Genomic DNA, 16521 nt, shown 5'->3' on the forward strand with positions numbered 1-16521 from the left:
AGGTTGTTGGGCAGGCCAGGGAGACATTCCCTGGACTTACTGCTCCCCGTCGGAGACTGTCGTCCTTCCCCTCTGTCCTCGGGGCAGTCTGTAATGATCCTCTAAATACTTGTCTCTCTGTCTCTCCTAGGGCCTTGCCGAATTCCTCTCTGTCCTCTGTGTCATGAAGGGCAGTGCCGCGTGGTGGTTAAGAAAGCGATTGTCCTTGGAGTTAACCGCCTGGAGTTTTAATTACAACTCCAATTCCTTTTCGTGTGACTCGGGGGCAGACTATTCAGCCGTGCTATTTCAAGACAGATTGTCTCCTAATTCTCCAAAAACATCTGTCTGCGTTTTTTTCCCCCCTCCTTCCTTTCCTATTCACAATACTCATTCATTGTGAATGTGGTAAGCACTGAGATTCATTCATTGTGACCCACCTCAATCTGTCCTGTCATCTCATCCTGCGGTTAGTGTCCCCACCCTGACTCCCCCGACCCTCCCCGACATAACTAGGACTTTTCCCCCTGGAAGGTACCACCTTTAATTTCCTACCTGTGCTTTGGATCCATTTCTGTAACTGCTGTGTGGGTGGGTCCTCACCAGGTTATGTGTTCTGGGAGCACCTCAGATGCAAACACCCCAAACCAAGCTCACTGTTCCTTCCAAACCTCCCACATTGTCTACTGGAGTAGCCCTATTTTTCTGAAATTGGAATCAGAATTTAAATAGTTGCAGAGAATACAGTTTGTGGCTATACTGTGAATACTGATATCCTAAAAATACTCTTGAATGTGTCTAGTAGAATGTAAATATTGAATTGATAACCACATTGTCGTTTCAAAAATTGATGTGAAAACTCTAGATTCAGAATATTCTATGTTGTTGCTTTCTTCTGAATTTTATTGCCGTATTTCTCCTACAAAATGTCTCCTGGTATAAGTCGGTCATTGTATACTTGGAAAGACTTCATTGATCACCCTGTCTTACCCTGATGTACTCAAAAATACATTTAAAGTGTTTTCTGTGTTCTTAAGGAGCAGTGTTAGAAGTTTCTTCTTGGTATGATCTTCATTGCATTTATTATGTGATTGATAAAATAAGTTATCAGCTTTGATGCATAATTAGGAAAAACGAGGTTTTGTTGAAAGTACATTTTCAAAAGATGGATTTGTGTGTGTGCACGCGTGTGTGGGGTGGGCTATTCTTAAAAGATCCAATTGTGTCAAGTGAGATCCCATCCCAGAAGGCTTTTGGTTTTATTTAAAAATATTTAATTGGTAGACAAAAAGTTTTTATGCCTTGAGGCAGCGGCGTACTGTGTAAGAGTGGCCTGGAGAATGCCTTTTGTTTTATAAGTGGAAGAAAGGGAGTGATAAAGGCGGGAAACATGCACCTCAACCTTCCCGGGGCAGTGTGACTGCAAGTCAGATAGCTTGAAGTTGATTCTGCAGAAGTATGCTTGTGTGCTCCTTGGGAAAGTTTTGTGTAACCCTAGGGCCTTAAATTGTACATTGAGTAAATAAAAACTTTTTCCAAAAGGATGTTGTGAGAGGAAGTGGACTGTCAATAAAGGTATGGGAATTATGAAAGTGGAGGCACGGGTAGGGTGTCCTCCCGCTGAGCCACATTAAACTCTCTCTCTCTCTGGTTGTTAGTTCACTCAGGCATTTGGAGTCAGTGTTTATTTATAAAAACAGTGGGTTTTCCAGAACATATTATCTTCAATTCCAGAAGATTCCCTTTTGAATTTGTGCATCTTTGTCATTTCTTTAATCCCAAATGACAAGTGTGTATTTATATAGCCTTACGTACAGAATTTTGTGTTTATATTTATTCTGTGGACTTGTGAACTCAACATTATTAATTATGCGTTTGAAATTAGCAGCTTGTTTACAGTGATCTGACATTGAAATAATGAGGTAACCCCTCCTAATTGCTCAATTTGGGTTACATTTTGTTAGGTTCCTTCATTGTTTCCTTCTGGTTCTCTGTAGGAACATTTAAAACCAGATCCCTTAGGGGGTTTTTCAAGCTACTTTCTCTAAACAGTACTTTTGATGAAAACAAATTGGAAGCACCCCAAAATGTGGTTTACTCACATCTCCATAGGTTATAAACTTATTTTTCTTTCAGTGACTAATAACTTTTGGTTTTCAGTTATTATTGGTTTGATTGAATATTTAAATTGACATTCCTAATTTAAAAATCTAGAATGCTATCCACATGATGTTCATCAGAAAGTTTGGGATTTGGGAATATTTTTTATTATTTTGGATTTGGGGGTATTCAGCCAGTGGATTCTGGAATTTTAAAGCCTCAAGGTTCTTTGTTTGATTTTTTTTTTTTTAAAGATTTTTTTTTATTATTATTGGAAAGCCGGATATACAGAGAGGAGGAGAGACAGAGAGGAAGATCTTCCATCCGATGTTTCACTCCCCAAGTGAGCCGCAACGGGCCGGTACGCGCCGATCCGATGCCCGGACCAGGAACCTCTTCCGGGTCTCCCACGCGGGTGCAGGGTCCCAATGCATTGGGCCGTCCTCGACTGCTTTCCCAGGTCCCAAGCAGGGAGCTGGATGGGAAGTGGAGCTGCTGGGATTAGAACTGGCGCCCATATGGGATCCCGGGGCTTTCAAGGTGAGGACTTTAGCCGCTAGGCCACGCCGCTGGGCCCTCTTTGATTTTTAAGATTTATTTTTATTGGAGAGACACAGAAAAAGGTTGTCCATGCACTGACTTATTCCCCAAAAAGACCACAACAGCCAGATATGATCTGATCTGGAGCCAGGAGCTACTTCTAGGTCTCCCACATGGATACAGGTTTCTGAGGCTTTGGGCCATCCTCTGTTGTTTCCCCAGACTGCAATGAAAGTGGAGCAGCCAAGGACTAGAACTAGAGCCCAAATGGGATGTCAGCATTTGCAGGCGGAGGATTAGCCAATGGAGCCATCACTCCGGCTCCAAAGGCTCAAGTTCGTTTCTTTCTTTCTTTCTTTCTTTCTTTCTTTCTTTCTTTCTTTCTTTCTTTCTTTCTTTCTTTCTTTCTCTCTCTCTCTCTCTCTCTCTCTCTCTCTCTCTCTCTTTCTTTCTCTCTTTCTTTCTTTCTTTCTTTCTTTCTTTCTTTCTTTCTTTCAAGATTTACTTATTTTTATTGGAAAGTCAGATTTACAGAGAGAGAAAGATCTTCCATCTGCTGGCTCAGTGGCCGAAGCTGAGCTGGTGATCAAGAACCTCATCTGGGTCTCCCAGGCGAGTGCCAGGGTCCCAAGGCTTTGAACCATCCTCCTCTGCTTTCCCAGGCCATGTGCAGGGAGCTGGATGGGAAGTGGGGCAGCCAGGACTTCAACTGGTGCCTGAGTGGGAACCCGGCATTTGAAGGGGAAAGACAGGCAATCTAACACATTTCTAGTCCCAAGCTTTTTGGATTAGGGGTACTAAGCCTGTATGTATTTAGGATTACTGACCTGGCTGCGTATTAATATAACAGAAACAAACCTCTAAAGATGATTTTCTTTTTAGGACCTTACCTCATTTTATGTATCTGACCCAGCAGAATAAACTTACCCTTCACTGACTTTCTTGCTCTTTGCCTCTGAATTCAATGAAATGTACTCATCTCTCAAGCCCTCTTGAAGACTTTCCTGCTCCCACTGTTAAGTCAGGATTATCTGCTAGAAGTAAGAACTTGGTGCTAATAAAGTAAGCTACCACGCATGACTTGTTGCTGTTAATATTTTAGAATCTTAACATTTTAGTACCATAAGGAAAAAGAAGTAAAATTCATGCTTACTTGATGAATATATGTGATGGGCTATAGTGGGCTCATGGTGTGTTTTCTTGAACTGCTCTGAGTGCTGGGTTATATGTCATATTGCTAGTGATTTGAGTTTGTAGATTTGTAGTACTGTCACATAGAGACTGCAAAAACATAAAATTTCTGTTGAAGGGACTTGCCATTTTAGTGGTGATGCTTTGTTGGTTGCATCTGTGGAAGTAGAAGTGTAAGGTCTTTGTACTGAGCCAATGCAACTTGTTTCTTCCACTCCTAATGTGCTAGTGTGAGTCTGCTTTGAAAGATGGTAAAACCAGAGCTGTACCTTCCAGAAGCTCATTTCTTCCCTAAGACCCCGGAAGATAACCAGAAGTTGTTCTAGAAAACTGCATGAGATAGTGAGTGGGTTTGTGTTAAACATATGAGTATTAAGCTTTTTAAGATTATTTACTTATATATGTGAAAGTTTTGACAGCTGATGCCTTGTTGGAATCACAAGAAGGTTTGTGTTGTTGTAGGCTGGTCCTCCCAGTACCCGCTGCAGTCCCTTCTGACAGGCTATCAGTGCCATAGTAACGACGAGCACACGTCCTATGGAGAGACAGGCGTCCCCGTTCCTCCTTTCGGATGCACTTTCTCTTCTGGTAAGAGAATTATTGTTCAGGCTAGTCCTCAACAGAAATGACTTTCCCACTGAGAGGAAACATGCTGGAGTATCTTCCTTCCAAAGAAAAGTAGAATGTTTGAGCTTTTGTAATAATTGTCTCCTTATGTAAGAAAATTTTCTTAATGTGTACATAATTAACCTGAGTATATATTTCTTCTAAAGCATGGGACAGTTATAACAACATATGTTTTTTAGATATTTATTTTTATTGGAATGGAAGATTTGCAGAAAAGGAGAGGCAGAAAGAAAGATCTTCCGTCCACTGGTTCTCTCCTTAAGTGACCCCAGCGGCCAGAGCTGAGCCATTTTAGAGCCAGAAGCTGCTTCTGGGTCTCCCCATACAGGTGCAGGGTCTCAAGGCTTTGGGCCCTGCTCTGCTGCTTTCTCATGGCACAAGCAGGGAGCTGGTTTGGAAGCCAGAATACCAACCATGCCTAGTGCATGCAAGGCAAGAATTTAACCACCAAGCCATCACACCAGGCCCAGCATTAATTGAATTACAAAGGTTCAGCTACCGTGAAAACTGTTCTGTGTGATTCATTGGTAAAAATGTGAAACAAAATAGAAATCCTTAACTATTTCAGGTGATTAGTTGCAAGTTTGTAAATTAAAAACTGATTTAGCCTGCTACTAGCCTACATCATTCCCCTTAATTGCCACTTAGCCCTTCTCTATGCAAGAGATTGTCTAGATAATTCTTAAATGTATTTTTTAGCTCCCCATATGGAGCATATCCTAGCAGTTGCCAATGAAGAAGGCTTCGTTAGACTATACGACACAGAATCACAAACTTTGAAAAAGAAGTGCTTCAAAGGTAAGAGTAGATCCTGCATTTTTTTTAATTCATAGATATTTTGTTTGTTTTTAAGTTTTATTTGAAAGGAAGAGAGAGATCATCCAGTTGCTGCTTCATTCCCCAAAAGGTTTTAGGAAAGTTAACTATCTTAAGCAGTGCAGTTAGGGAAATATTACTTTGAAATATCCGTGTTGATTGGGTGGTTTCCATCTATAAAGCAAAGTTCTACTGATCTGAAGCTGATAATTGGAAGCCAGTAAGTTAAGCGTGGAAGTAACTAAATAAAGCACAGGCTATAAGTGATAGAAGTAACATAAAAACAGCACAGATATATCAAAAACAAAGTTTTCTTTTGGTAAAGAAGACCGGGAAATCTCTTTTTATGAACATTTGTGCTGAACTGTTATTTAGACCAGGGGCGATGGAGGAAGACAATACCAGGGTAGAAAAGGGCAGAAGCCTAGGCTAGAGTGAGGAAACTGACCCAGTTTGGTTGGCATAACCATCTGGAGAACAATGGACGATAAGCCTTATACAGAAATAAATGCCATTCCATGCAGGACCTTGAATGTCAGGCTGAAGTTGAATCCATTCAAGAGCCTCCTGGAGATTTTTGAACACGAGAATTTTTCAGAAAGCTTTTGTGTTAATGTATTACTAGACAGCTCAGGGAAAGGGATTTCACACCAGATGTGCTAGTGACGGGACTGTCTGCAAGTCCACGTCCTTGTTGACCAGTGGAGCACACTTCCTGACCACGGGTCTTTTCTTGACAGCTTTCGAGACATTTAACCTGCTGATTATAAAGCTACTACAGAACACAGTATAGATATTTTCACATTTGCCGTTTTCTTTGTTTAGAATGGATGGCTCATTGGAATGCTGTGTTTGACTTGGCCTGGGTCCCTGGTGAATTTAAACTTGTGAGTGACTCATTTTATTGGAATCTGGGTAAATGCTTGGAAAGAGTTGCTTTACTGAGATGTGCCATCTTATATTTGAAAGGTTACAGCAGCAGGTGATCAAACAGCCAAATTTTGGGACGTAAAAGCTGGTGAACTGCTTGGAACATGCAAAGGTCATCAGTGTAGCCTGAAGTCGGTTGCATTTTCTAAGTTTGAGAAAGGTAGGTTTGTGGTTACCTTTTTTTGAATAAACCTCCTGTATTGTAGAGAAATGAAAAGCTCTAATTATTTCTACCCTTTCCCTGACAGAGGTGTTGACTTTGCCTGTATGGATGAAATAGCCACAAAACTTCTGCTTAATTTTGGTCATTTTTTGTTTCTTTATTTTAAAGATATTAGTCAGGTTTAAAGAGAGACAGAGAAAGATCTCCCAAGTGCTGGGTCACTCCCCAAATAACTGCAGCAGCCAGGCTGAAGGAGGACCCAGGAGATTCTGCCCAGTCTCCCACACGGAGGCAAGAGCACAAGTGCTGGAGTCGTCATCTGCTGTGTTCCCCAGCACGTTACCAGGAGCTGGATTGGAAGATGAGCAACCAGAACTTGGACAAGCCTGGCTATATGGAGTGCTGATGCTACAGGCTGTGGCTTAGCCTGCTGGACCACAGCCCAGGCCCCAGTTTTGATCGTTTCTTAAGTTCAGAACCTCATATTGTACACATGTTCATTCTTAACTTGTAAAATTTAGATGGAGTGTGAGGCTAGGGTGAGATACCTGATCAGCGGACATAATTCTCTGCCTAGAAATTTACTGTGTAATCAATTTAAATTCCTGATGCATCCAAGAAGTATCTGAAGTAACCTGGCTTTATTCTCAGTATAATACAGACAGACGTGACAGTCTCCTTTGCTGTTAACATTTACTGTAGGCATACCTTGGAGATGCTGCAGGGTCTGGCTCTAAGCCATTGCGGAAAAGTAAATGTTGCAAAAAGTGAGTCATGTGAATTTTTTGGTTATCAGTGGCACATAAATATTATGTTTTTCTGTACTATATATAATCTAGTAAGTATGCAGCCACGTTATTTAAAAAAGTGGCCATGTTGTTGCTTTAATAAATGCTAATTATTGTCTAAGCCTTTCGGAAGTCTTTTCTGGTAGAGGGTCTTTCTGATGGGAACTGACTGGTCGTTCAGAGGGATGGCTGGTGAAGGACTAAGGAGGCTTTGAAACTTTATAAAAAAGTTTTGTTTTCATTTTATTTGAAAGTTACAGAGAGAGATGTTTCTTCTGCTTGTTCACTCCCCAATGCCTGTGTTCTACCTTGCTTCATTCTGAGCTTATAAATAATGTAAGGAAATCATGAAATTTTCAATAATACTGGGGAAGGGAAGCCACGTATCTTTGGTCTGCTTGCTTACTTTTTTAAAAAAAAATTGAGTGTGTAACTGAGTCTGTAGTGACATGATCCCACAGAAAATCAGTGAGTTAGAAATTGGGGCGGGCAGCTCCTTTTCATGGTGCCCAGTAGTCCACAGTTCTGTTGTGAACTGGCCTGGCTGGACACTCCTTGCAAGGCCCCATGCTGTAGATGGGGATTAGATCTTAGCCTCGGTGCTGGCCCCGTAAAATTTCTCTTAATTTCATCTTCATTCTTGAGAGAGATTTTTGTGGGAGAGAATTCTATGTTCCCCTTTAATTACCCAAAAGATTTTTTCCACAGTCTTGCAGAGTTTCCCTTGAGAACTGTGATTGTTCAAATGATTCCTCTGTCTGTCTGTAAGGTGTTGTTTTTCTGGCCACTTCCAAGATTTCCTATCTTTGATTTTTAGTAGTGTGACTGTGGTGTATGTATCTGGTCATGGTTCTCTTCGAAGTTATCCTGTTTGGAGTTTTCTCAACTTTTTAAATTTATAAATATATGTTTCACTGAGTTGGAAAGTTTTCTGCCATTATTTGCTGAAATATTTTTTGTACCTAATTCGTTCATTTTCTCTCCCTCGTTCTGGGGCTGTAGTTACTCATATACTTGATCCTTTGAAATTGAATTGTTAAGATTGTCTTGTTAGTTTTCTAATAACATGCTGTCTTATTCCATTTTCTCCTGCTATAACAAGATGCCTGAGATTGGGTAATTTCTAAGTAGAGATTGCCCAGTCCATTGTCATGGAGGCTGGGGAGGCCAAGAGGATGGCCCCAGTATGTAGTGAGGCCTTCTTGTTGCAGCATCATAACAAGGTGAGAAGTGTCATGTAGTGAGGCAGAGCAAGCTAGCCGGAGAACATGCTTCATTTAATTTTATAGCTTAAAATTTGTTTATTTTACTTATTTGAGAGGCAGTGAAAAATAGGGAATAGAGAGCTGGCTCTTCCATCTGCTGATTTCACTCCCTAAATGCACACAACAGTTTAAGGCTAGACTAGGAGGAAGTCAAGAGTCGAGATCCTTTTTTTCTTCCAAGATTTATTTATTTTTATTGGAAATTCAGATATACAGAGAGGAGGAGAGACAGAGAGGAAGATCTTCCATCCGATGCTTTACTCCCCAAGTGAGCCGCAACGGCCAGTGCTGCGCCGAGCCGAAGCCAGGAGCCAGGAACCTCTTCTTGGTCTCCCACGCGGGTGCAGGGTCCCAAGGCTTTGGGCCGTCCTCGACTGCTTTCCCAGACCACAAGCAGGGAGCTGGATGGGAAGTGGAGCTGCTGGGATTAGAACTGGTGCCCATATGGGATGCCCGGGACATGTTCAGGGTGAGGACTTTAGCCGCTCAGCCATGGCGCCAGGCCCTAAAAACCAGGATCTTAATCCAGGTCTACATATGTGGTGCAGTCCAGTTTCTTGAGCCATCTTAAGTCATGCTCCTTTTACAACATTCATGAGCAGGAAGCTAGAATTAAGGGTGGAGACGGGACTCAAGACCAGGTACTCTAACGTGAGATCTGGGCATCCTAAGCGATACTTTAACTGCTAGGCCAAATGCCTAGTTTGAAAACTCACATTCTAAATTTTTTTAAATTAGTACTTGAAAGGTACAGCAACAGACTGTTGAAAAGAGGGAGGTTCTGGTCAGCTGGTTGATTCCCTAGATGACCACAGCAGCCAGGGCTAAGCCATGACTAGGCCAGAACAGAGTCAGGAACAAGAAACACCGTCCTTGTCTCCTAATGGGTGGATCCGCTCTGCCTTCCCAGGCCATTAGCAAGTAGCCGAGTTAAACCAGCATTCTAGTGTGGATTGTCAGCATCATAACTCACTATGCCGCAGGGCCTGCTCTGGAGAGCTCACTTAAGTAACAAAGCTACTTCAGCATTTATCTGTGAGGGAAATAATCCACTCATGAGTTCAGAGCCTTCATGGCACAGTCACCTCTTTAAAGGCCTCTGCCAACACCACCACGATAGATTTCAAAATGAGTGTCGCATTGCAAACCATATTCAAATGGTAGCACAGAGCATAAAATTCAGTCATTTCAGTGGTTTTTAGTTTGCTCATAAAGTTACACAACTAACACTAAATTTACAGTGTTTTTATTAGCTAAAAAAGACATTCAAACCTAATAGTAGTTTCCATGTGCCGCCTCACCTTAGCTTGTACAACTACTTTACTACTTTCTGTCAATAGATGAAATTGCCTGTTCTACACAAAAATACAATGATACTGTTGTGGTCCTAATAAACTGGCATGCTCAATGTTATTTTCTCTCCCTCAAATAATTACAAATATAGATTTCACTTAGTTGTGTGTGCATTACAGCCTCTTCTGGTACATTATTACCTGAGTTGTTTTAGAGCTGGATTCCTATCCCGCTAAGCATAACTGGCCGTTTTCCTGGCTCTTTTGTCATGGTTCAAGATAGTATTCTGGATGCTGTGAACAGTGTGTTGTATTTGGAGCTTCTGTCTGACTCCTTCAGGCTGGACTGCAGACTGGCGTGGCTGTAGGAGGGCAGTGGATCTTGTCTCCTTCAGCACTTGTTCACAGCTCACTTCCAAGTTGTTTTCTGTTTTCTTTGCACATGGTATCAAGGAACGGCCGTACCAGCTACGCCGTTGGACTGACTTTAAATTCAGAATTAGGGGTGCACTTTTTCTGGCTCTTCCCAGCATCCCATCATTTTTCTCACTTTTTAAAAAGATGGATTTTTATTTGTTTCAAAGAGTCAGAGCAAATCTTCCATGCACTGGTGCACTCCTCGGGTGGCTGCATAGTCCAGAGCTGGCCCAAGCCAGAGTCAGGAGCCAGGAGCTTCACCCGGTCTCCTGTGGGTGCAGGGGCCTAAACACTGATTCTGTTTTTAGGATCATTAGCAGGGAATTGGATTGGAAGTGGAACAGCCAGGACAGAAACTGACACCCATATTTGATGTTGGTGTTACAGGTAGCAGCTTAACATGTTATGCCGCAATGTTGACCCCAGCTAAGAATACCTGTTATGTGCTAGGTACTGTTTTTGATATTGGAAATTAAAATTCTAAAAGTATGTGGTTGACCAACAAATAAAACAGCTGAAGAGAAAGGATTGTAAAGAGTTCAAGATGTTTATACTGAAAAAAAAACTTATGAAGTAATCTCTCTGCACATTTTCTTACGCACATAAAATACTTTATATAGTAAATTTATGGTAAGGATAATGACGAGAGGCTGGTGTTGTGGAGCGGCAGGTAAATCCCACATCTCACATGGGCACTGGTTCAAGTCCTAGATATTCCACTTCTGATCCAGCTTCTTCCTCATGCCTGTGGGAGAGCTAGAATGATGCCTCAAGTCCCTGGGCGTCTGCCACCCACCTGGAAGAAGCTCTGGGCTCCTGGCTCCAGCTTAGCCCTGCCTTGTTTGTTGTAGCCGTTTGGGTTGTGAACCAGTAGATTTCTCTCTCTCTCACTCTAAATCTGCCTTTGAAATAAATGAATAAATCTACCTGGGGGAAGAAAGATGATAGGTAACAGATTATTATCCTTTCTGCTGTATATTGTTCCACATACTTGACATAAATCGTCTCAATTCTTGCTTATCAACCACTTATTAGGCATTATCCTCCCCATTTTATAGAGAAAACTAAGGCTGAGAGGGAAAATGTCGATTCTGAAGGTATTTTCGGCAGGATCAATCCAGAGCCTAGATGCCAAATCCTGAACGTGTGTTGTCTCAGGATGAAGTTACAGACCAGATCCATATGCAAATTGTTGAAGGCTGACTAGGGATAGAAAGAGGGCAACAGGAATGTTTTATTTAAAATTAAGGAAAACACACTTCTTCCTGTGAGAAGGGTGAGCAGTTAGCAGGCCTACCTGTATTATCTTTAAAGTGGACGAGGTGCACAAACCAAGTTCCTGAGGGCTCTGCAGGAATTGCACAAACTGTGTGGACACCAGTTCACATTCCAGGTACTCTGCTGGTCCAGCTCTCTGCTAATAGCTTAAGGAAACAGTGGAATGTGACCCAACTACTTGAGCCCCTACCACCTGTGTGGGAGACCTAGATGCAATTTCAGGCTCTTGGCTTTGGCCTATCATGACACTCGGTGTTGGAGCAACCAACAGATGAAACATCGAAACATCTGTCTGTCTCTCCTTCTCACTGTGTACCTCTACCTTTCAAATAAACATCTGTTTAAGAAAGCTCTAGGAAATTGAAAAGTTGAAATATGTGTGCCATTAACTGGTTTTATTTACCTCATGATAAACTTTATTTCCCCACAGCTGTATTCTGTACAGGTGGAAGGGATGGCAACATTATGGTCTGGGATACCAGATGCAACAAAAAAGGTATTTTGGTTGTTTTCCTCTTCATAGACGTTGGATCATTCCACACTTAATAATCTCAAATGAAAATGTTAGTGATTTATCCGAGCACCACTAGGGGGCACTTGTGTTCCTAAACTACCAGTTCTGTTCAGGATCCTAGTGAATGGTGCAATTGTCATTATTCTTTTTTTTTTTTTTAAGATTTATTTATTTATTTATTACAAAGTCAAATATACAGAGAGGAGGAGAGACAGAGAGGAGGATCTTCCGTCTGATGATTCACTCCTCAAGTGAGCCGCAACGGGCTGCTGCGCGCCGATCTGATGCCGGGAACCTGGAACCTCTTCCGGGTCTCCCACGCAGGTGCAGTGTCCCAAAGCCTTGGGCCGTCCTCGATTGCTTTCCCAGGCCACAAGCAGGGAGCTGGATGGGAAGTGGAGCTGCCGGGATTAGAACCGGCGCCCATATGGGATCCCGGTGTGTTCAAGGCGAGGACTTTAGCTGCTAGGCCACACCGCCGGGCCCAATTGTCATTATTCTTATGTGCCTCCTGTTGTCTACTCACATGCTGATAGGATTAAACCTGTTGGTGTGTGTGTGTTTGCTGATAAATATACATTTATGTTTATTAAAATTTTTGGTTTTAAAAAATTAGATTTAGTTCCTTTTCCCTGATGTCGTTAAGAAAGCGATTCTCCAGCTTAGTAAAATTTATAAGTTTTTTTTTTTTTTTTAAGGAATTCGCAGAAGGGGCATACAACTTCTCCAAATGTCACCTACAATGTGAATGGTACATGTATTAGAGTGGAGTAGATAAACCTATATTGGCACATCATTGGCATTCAGAGGATTCACTTTTTGATGTTGTATATACTAAATACATATTAACAAGTGTGTGACATACATCTGCCATAGCAGAATAGTTTGATTTCCTGGAAATCCTCTGCTTCTATTTCCACAACAAGCCCTGGCAGCCACTGATGTTTTGGTTGTCTCTGTAGTTGTGCCTTTGCTGAAATGTCACAGTTGGAATCATTTTACATAGACTTCTTAGATGGACTTTTCAACTTAGCAATATGCGTTTAAGTTTCCATTCATAGCTTTGTCCAGCACATTTTTATTCTGGAATACTATTCTACTATCTGGATGTATATATTTTCTCCATTCATCTGAGGGAGATGGTGGTTGCTTGCATTTTTGGCAAGTATGAATAAATCTGTAAATCTGTTTGCCCTCTTGTTATACATCGTGACATCACAGGAGAGCCAGTGCAGCTGACCACTGATGCCTGTCTTCACTAAGTTGTCAGAAATTGCCTAATTGTAAGGTCTTACGTATAAATGTTACATGACATTCAGCATGCAATCAGAGTTTGAAACCTAAGTCAGTTTCCTTGGACTGTCTTTCAGATGGTTTTTATAGGCAAGTGAATCAAATCAGTGGAGCTCACAATACCTCAGACAAGCACACCCCTTCCAAACCCAGAAAGAAGCAGAATTCCAAAGGGCTTGCTCCTTCTGTGGTAAGATTGTGTAGATGTATACATGTGTATATATTTTTAATAGTAGACTGGAATCTCATTTTAGCAAATTTCCTGGACAAAAAGACTAGAATTAAGTCAGTGAGGATCTTCCGTTTAGTGTAAGTGGTTTGCTGTTTTTGTGTAAGATAATGATTACCTGGGTGACACATTAAAAATGCATCTCTGTGCCTCTTCCCTAGAGATCTCTGTACTTATATACTATATTTGTGTAATATGATTCATTAGCAAGTGAGGTAAAAGTAATTTGAAGATTATCAGATACTATTATGCAATATAATGGTGAAGTAATCTCTGATAGAATACAGAAAAGTGAGTTTAAGCATTAAGCAAGTTATTGAATGTGTAAGACTGCAAAAGGCTTGTGGGGTCATGTGATGAAAAGATTTAAAGAATTAATTATTTCTCAGCTCCATCAAGTTCAAGATACTTTTGTAAGTGCCTGATACCAGCATTTAGTTCAGCTTTAAAGAACTGAAGGTATTAGGAATCATTTGCAGTATTTTTATATTATTAACTGAAAGAAATGAGTGCCCGTTAAGGAATTTTTTCAGATTAGGAGACAAGAGAAATCAGAAAGAACTGAATCATGATGTTAAAGTGGGTGCCTGAAAGATTTCCCATCACAGTTGGCCCAGATTGCGCGTGGTGGGTGAGAGTGAGTGGGGTCCTCAGGACCGTTTTCTGGTGGACAGGCGAAGCTTTCCTGGGTGTTTGTTTTTTGCTAATGCTTTTTGGTCCTCCAAAAAATCAAACAAAATGCCTGAATATCCAAAAATAAGTGGTCTCTGTAGTTATCTTTGCTATTGACAGCCTCTCTTTGCTTTAATAGGCCACTGTCCTGTCTTGTCTTGGCAGCCATTGCTTTTTTGTTTTGTTTTTTGGAATCTTACTGGTAAAGCCATACTTCATTTCATGTGACATACTTTCCAAAATATGCTTCAAAATCTTGATTACACGTCCATTGAAAGCTTTGCCCTTGTCTGCAGCTCCCCTGAGTTCATCAGCTTGGCATAGTAGAGTTGCAAATTTATTCCACAGTGATTTTTCGGTCAGTATTGTGTGAGGTAAACAGTGAAGATGTTTGTAATATTGACAGTAGTTGCTTCTATTAATCATTGATGCTCTCCAGAGCACAAACAAGATTTTTTTTTCTGGGGAAAAATCGTTTTGTTTATTTATTTAAAAGACAAGATTAGATCTTCCACCTGCGGGTTCACTCCCCAAGTGGCCAGGGCTAAGGCAAGCTGGAGCCTGGAATTTCATCTGAGTCTCCCACATGGGTCGTAGGACTAATTCTAAGTAGACCTAGTAGACTCAGATAAGTAAAATGGTCAGTGCCTGGCACAGGAGCTTAGTAACTTAAAGTCCTCACATTGCATGCACCAGGATCTGGACACCAGTTTGTATCCTAGCTGTTGCACTTCCCTTCCAGCTTCCTGCCTGTGGCCTAGGAGAGCAGTAGAGAATGGCCCATGGCTTTGGGATTCTGCACCCATGTAGGAGACCCAGAAGAAGCTCCTGGCTCCTGGCTTCAGGTCGGCTTACTCCAGCCATTGCAGCCACTTGGGGAGTGAACCAGCAGACAGAAGATCTTTCTCTTCCCTCTCTCTGTAAATCTGCTTTTCAATAAAAACAAATAAATCTTTAAAAAAATTGTAATCAGCAAATCAATATATTAATGCTGTATGCTGTAACTTAGGTCATTTCTTTTGATTATTTCTGAGTCAAACCTTAGAGGTTTTCAAAAAGTTCAAGGAAAATATATATTATGAAAAAACTTTGTGAATTTCAAAAATTTTGCACCAAAATAAATTTGCCTTCTAATCCTGTTTTCTGAAAACTTTTGTGAGTATCTTTGTATATCTGATAATTATTATTATTGAAAAAAGCTCTAAGTTGGAGTTAGGGAGCACTGTGTTTTAACATTTTGCTTTCTTGATGGTGAAGATTGTAATGCCTAACAGAATGTCCTTATCTTTTCTTCCTCGTGCTGTTAGGATTTCCAGCAGAGTGTTACTGTGGTTCTCTTTCAAGATGAGAACACTTTGGTGTCAGCAGGAGCTGTTGACGGGTAAGTTTTTCTTTTTGATTCTTTTGATGAAGTTGCGTAGAACCATTGCAGTTGAGTGTGTGTAACTAACTTTTGACATGGTACCCCAGTTGAGAAGGAAACTAAGGATTATGCTAGGTACTGCTGAGCTAGAACTCTTGCTTAGAAAATAAAAACAAGTTCACACACGTGCCACACTTGGCATAGTATCTTTTTTTTTTTTAAGATTTTATTATTATTATTGGAAAGCCGGATATACAGAGTAGAGGAGAGACAGAGAGGAAGATCTTCCATCCGATGTTTTCACTCCCCAAGTGAGCCGCAACGGGCTGGTACGCGCCGATCCGATGCCAGGAGCCAGAAACCTCTTCCGGGTCTCCCACGCGGCTGCAGGGTCCCAAAGCCTTGGGCCGTCCTCGACTGCTTTCCCAGACCACAAGCAGGGAGCTGGATGGGAAGTGGAGCTGCCGGGATTAGAACCGGCGCCCATATGGGATCCCGGGGCGTTCAAGGCGAGGACTTTAGTCGCTAGGCCACGCCGCCAGGCCGGCCTAGTATCTTTTACATAGGAGCAATGTTACTGACTACTGCAGTTATAGAAGAGAAGCTGGATGAGAATCCTGTTTGCTTTATGCAATATAGTTTAGTCACTAATTCTTATTTTACCTTTCCAGATTTTGGAATATCCTTGAAAGAGGAATCAGATTCTGGGCATGTAGTGGACCTTTGGAGGCAGTCTAACTATTTTGATAATAAGGCGTAATGACTTTCACATACTTGAAGTTCATGACTGGGCTGAGGTTTCTGCTCCCAAAGCTGGTTTTAAGTGCCTTTCCTTGCCCATAATATTTGTCAAGGCGTCTCTTGTTGGATCTTCAAAACACTTCTGTGAACCAGAATGAAGGGTTATCTGAGAGTCACTGTTTATACTTAAGAATGGCTAAGAAAGCTGTTCTGTTTATTTCCAAAGATACTGCCATTTTAGAGCAAGTTTGTGTTTTCAAGTTATCCATATACTATGGAGGATTAGAACAATTGCATCAATGGATAAAATAAAAGGTATATGT

The 16521-nt window shown here is 41.4% G+C and overlaps 1 protein-coding gene across 3 annotated transcripts in view; it reads left to right on the plus strand.

The window, feature by feature from the left end:
- The window catches only part of DTL (denticleless E3 ubiquitin protein ligase homolog), a 43324-nt gene that overhangs the window by 1072 nt on the left and 25731 nt on the right, over positions 1 to 16521 (plus strand). For 2 of the 3 annotated variants that reach the window (XM_004578665.4, XM_058669161.1), the window contains exons 2-8: positions 4273 to 4398; positions 5137 to 5235; positions 6079 to 6140; positions 6223 to 6343; positions 11817 to 11882; positions 13271 to 13383; positions 15402 to 15475. In XM_004578665.4, coding sequence (XP_004578722.2) covers positions 4273 to 4398; positions 5137 to 5235; positions 6079 to 6140; positions 6223 to 6343; positions 11817 to 11882; positions 13271 to 13383; positions 15402 to 15475 — 661 coding nt within the window. Of the gene's footprint in view, positions 1 to 130; positions 388 to 4272; positions 4399 to 5136; positions 5236 to 6078; positions 6141 to 6222; positions 6344 to 11816; positions 11883 to 13270; positions 13384 to 15401; positions 15476 to 16521 lie in introns of all 3 variants that reach the window. The other variant, XM_058669162.1, reaches the window with a different exon arrangement.

The sequence above is a fragment of the Ochotona princeps genome, chromosome 10 (assembly GCF_030435755.1).
Source record: "Ochotona princeps isolate mOchPri1 chromosome 10, mOchPri1.hap1, whole genome shotgun sequence".
Taxonomy (NCBI): domain Eukaryota; kingdom Metazoa; phylum Chordata; class Mammalia; order Lagomorpha; family Ochotonidae; genus Ochotona; species Ochotona princeps.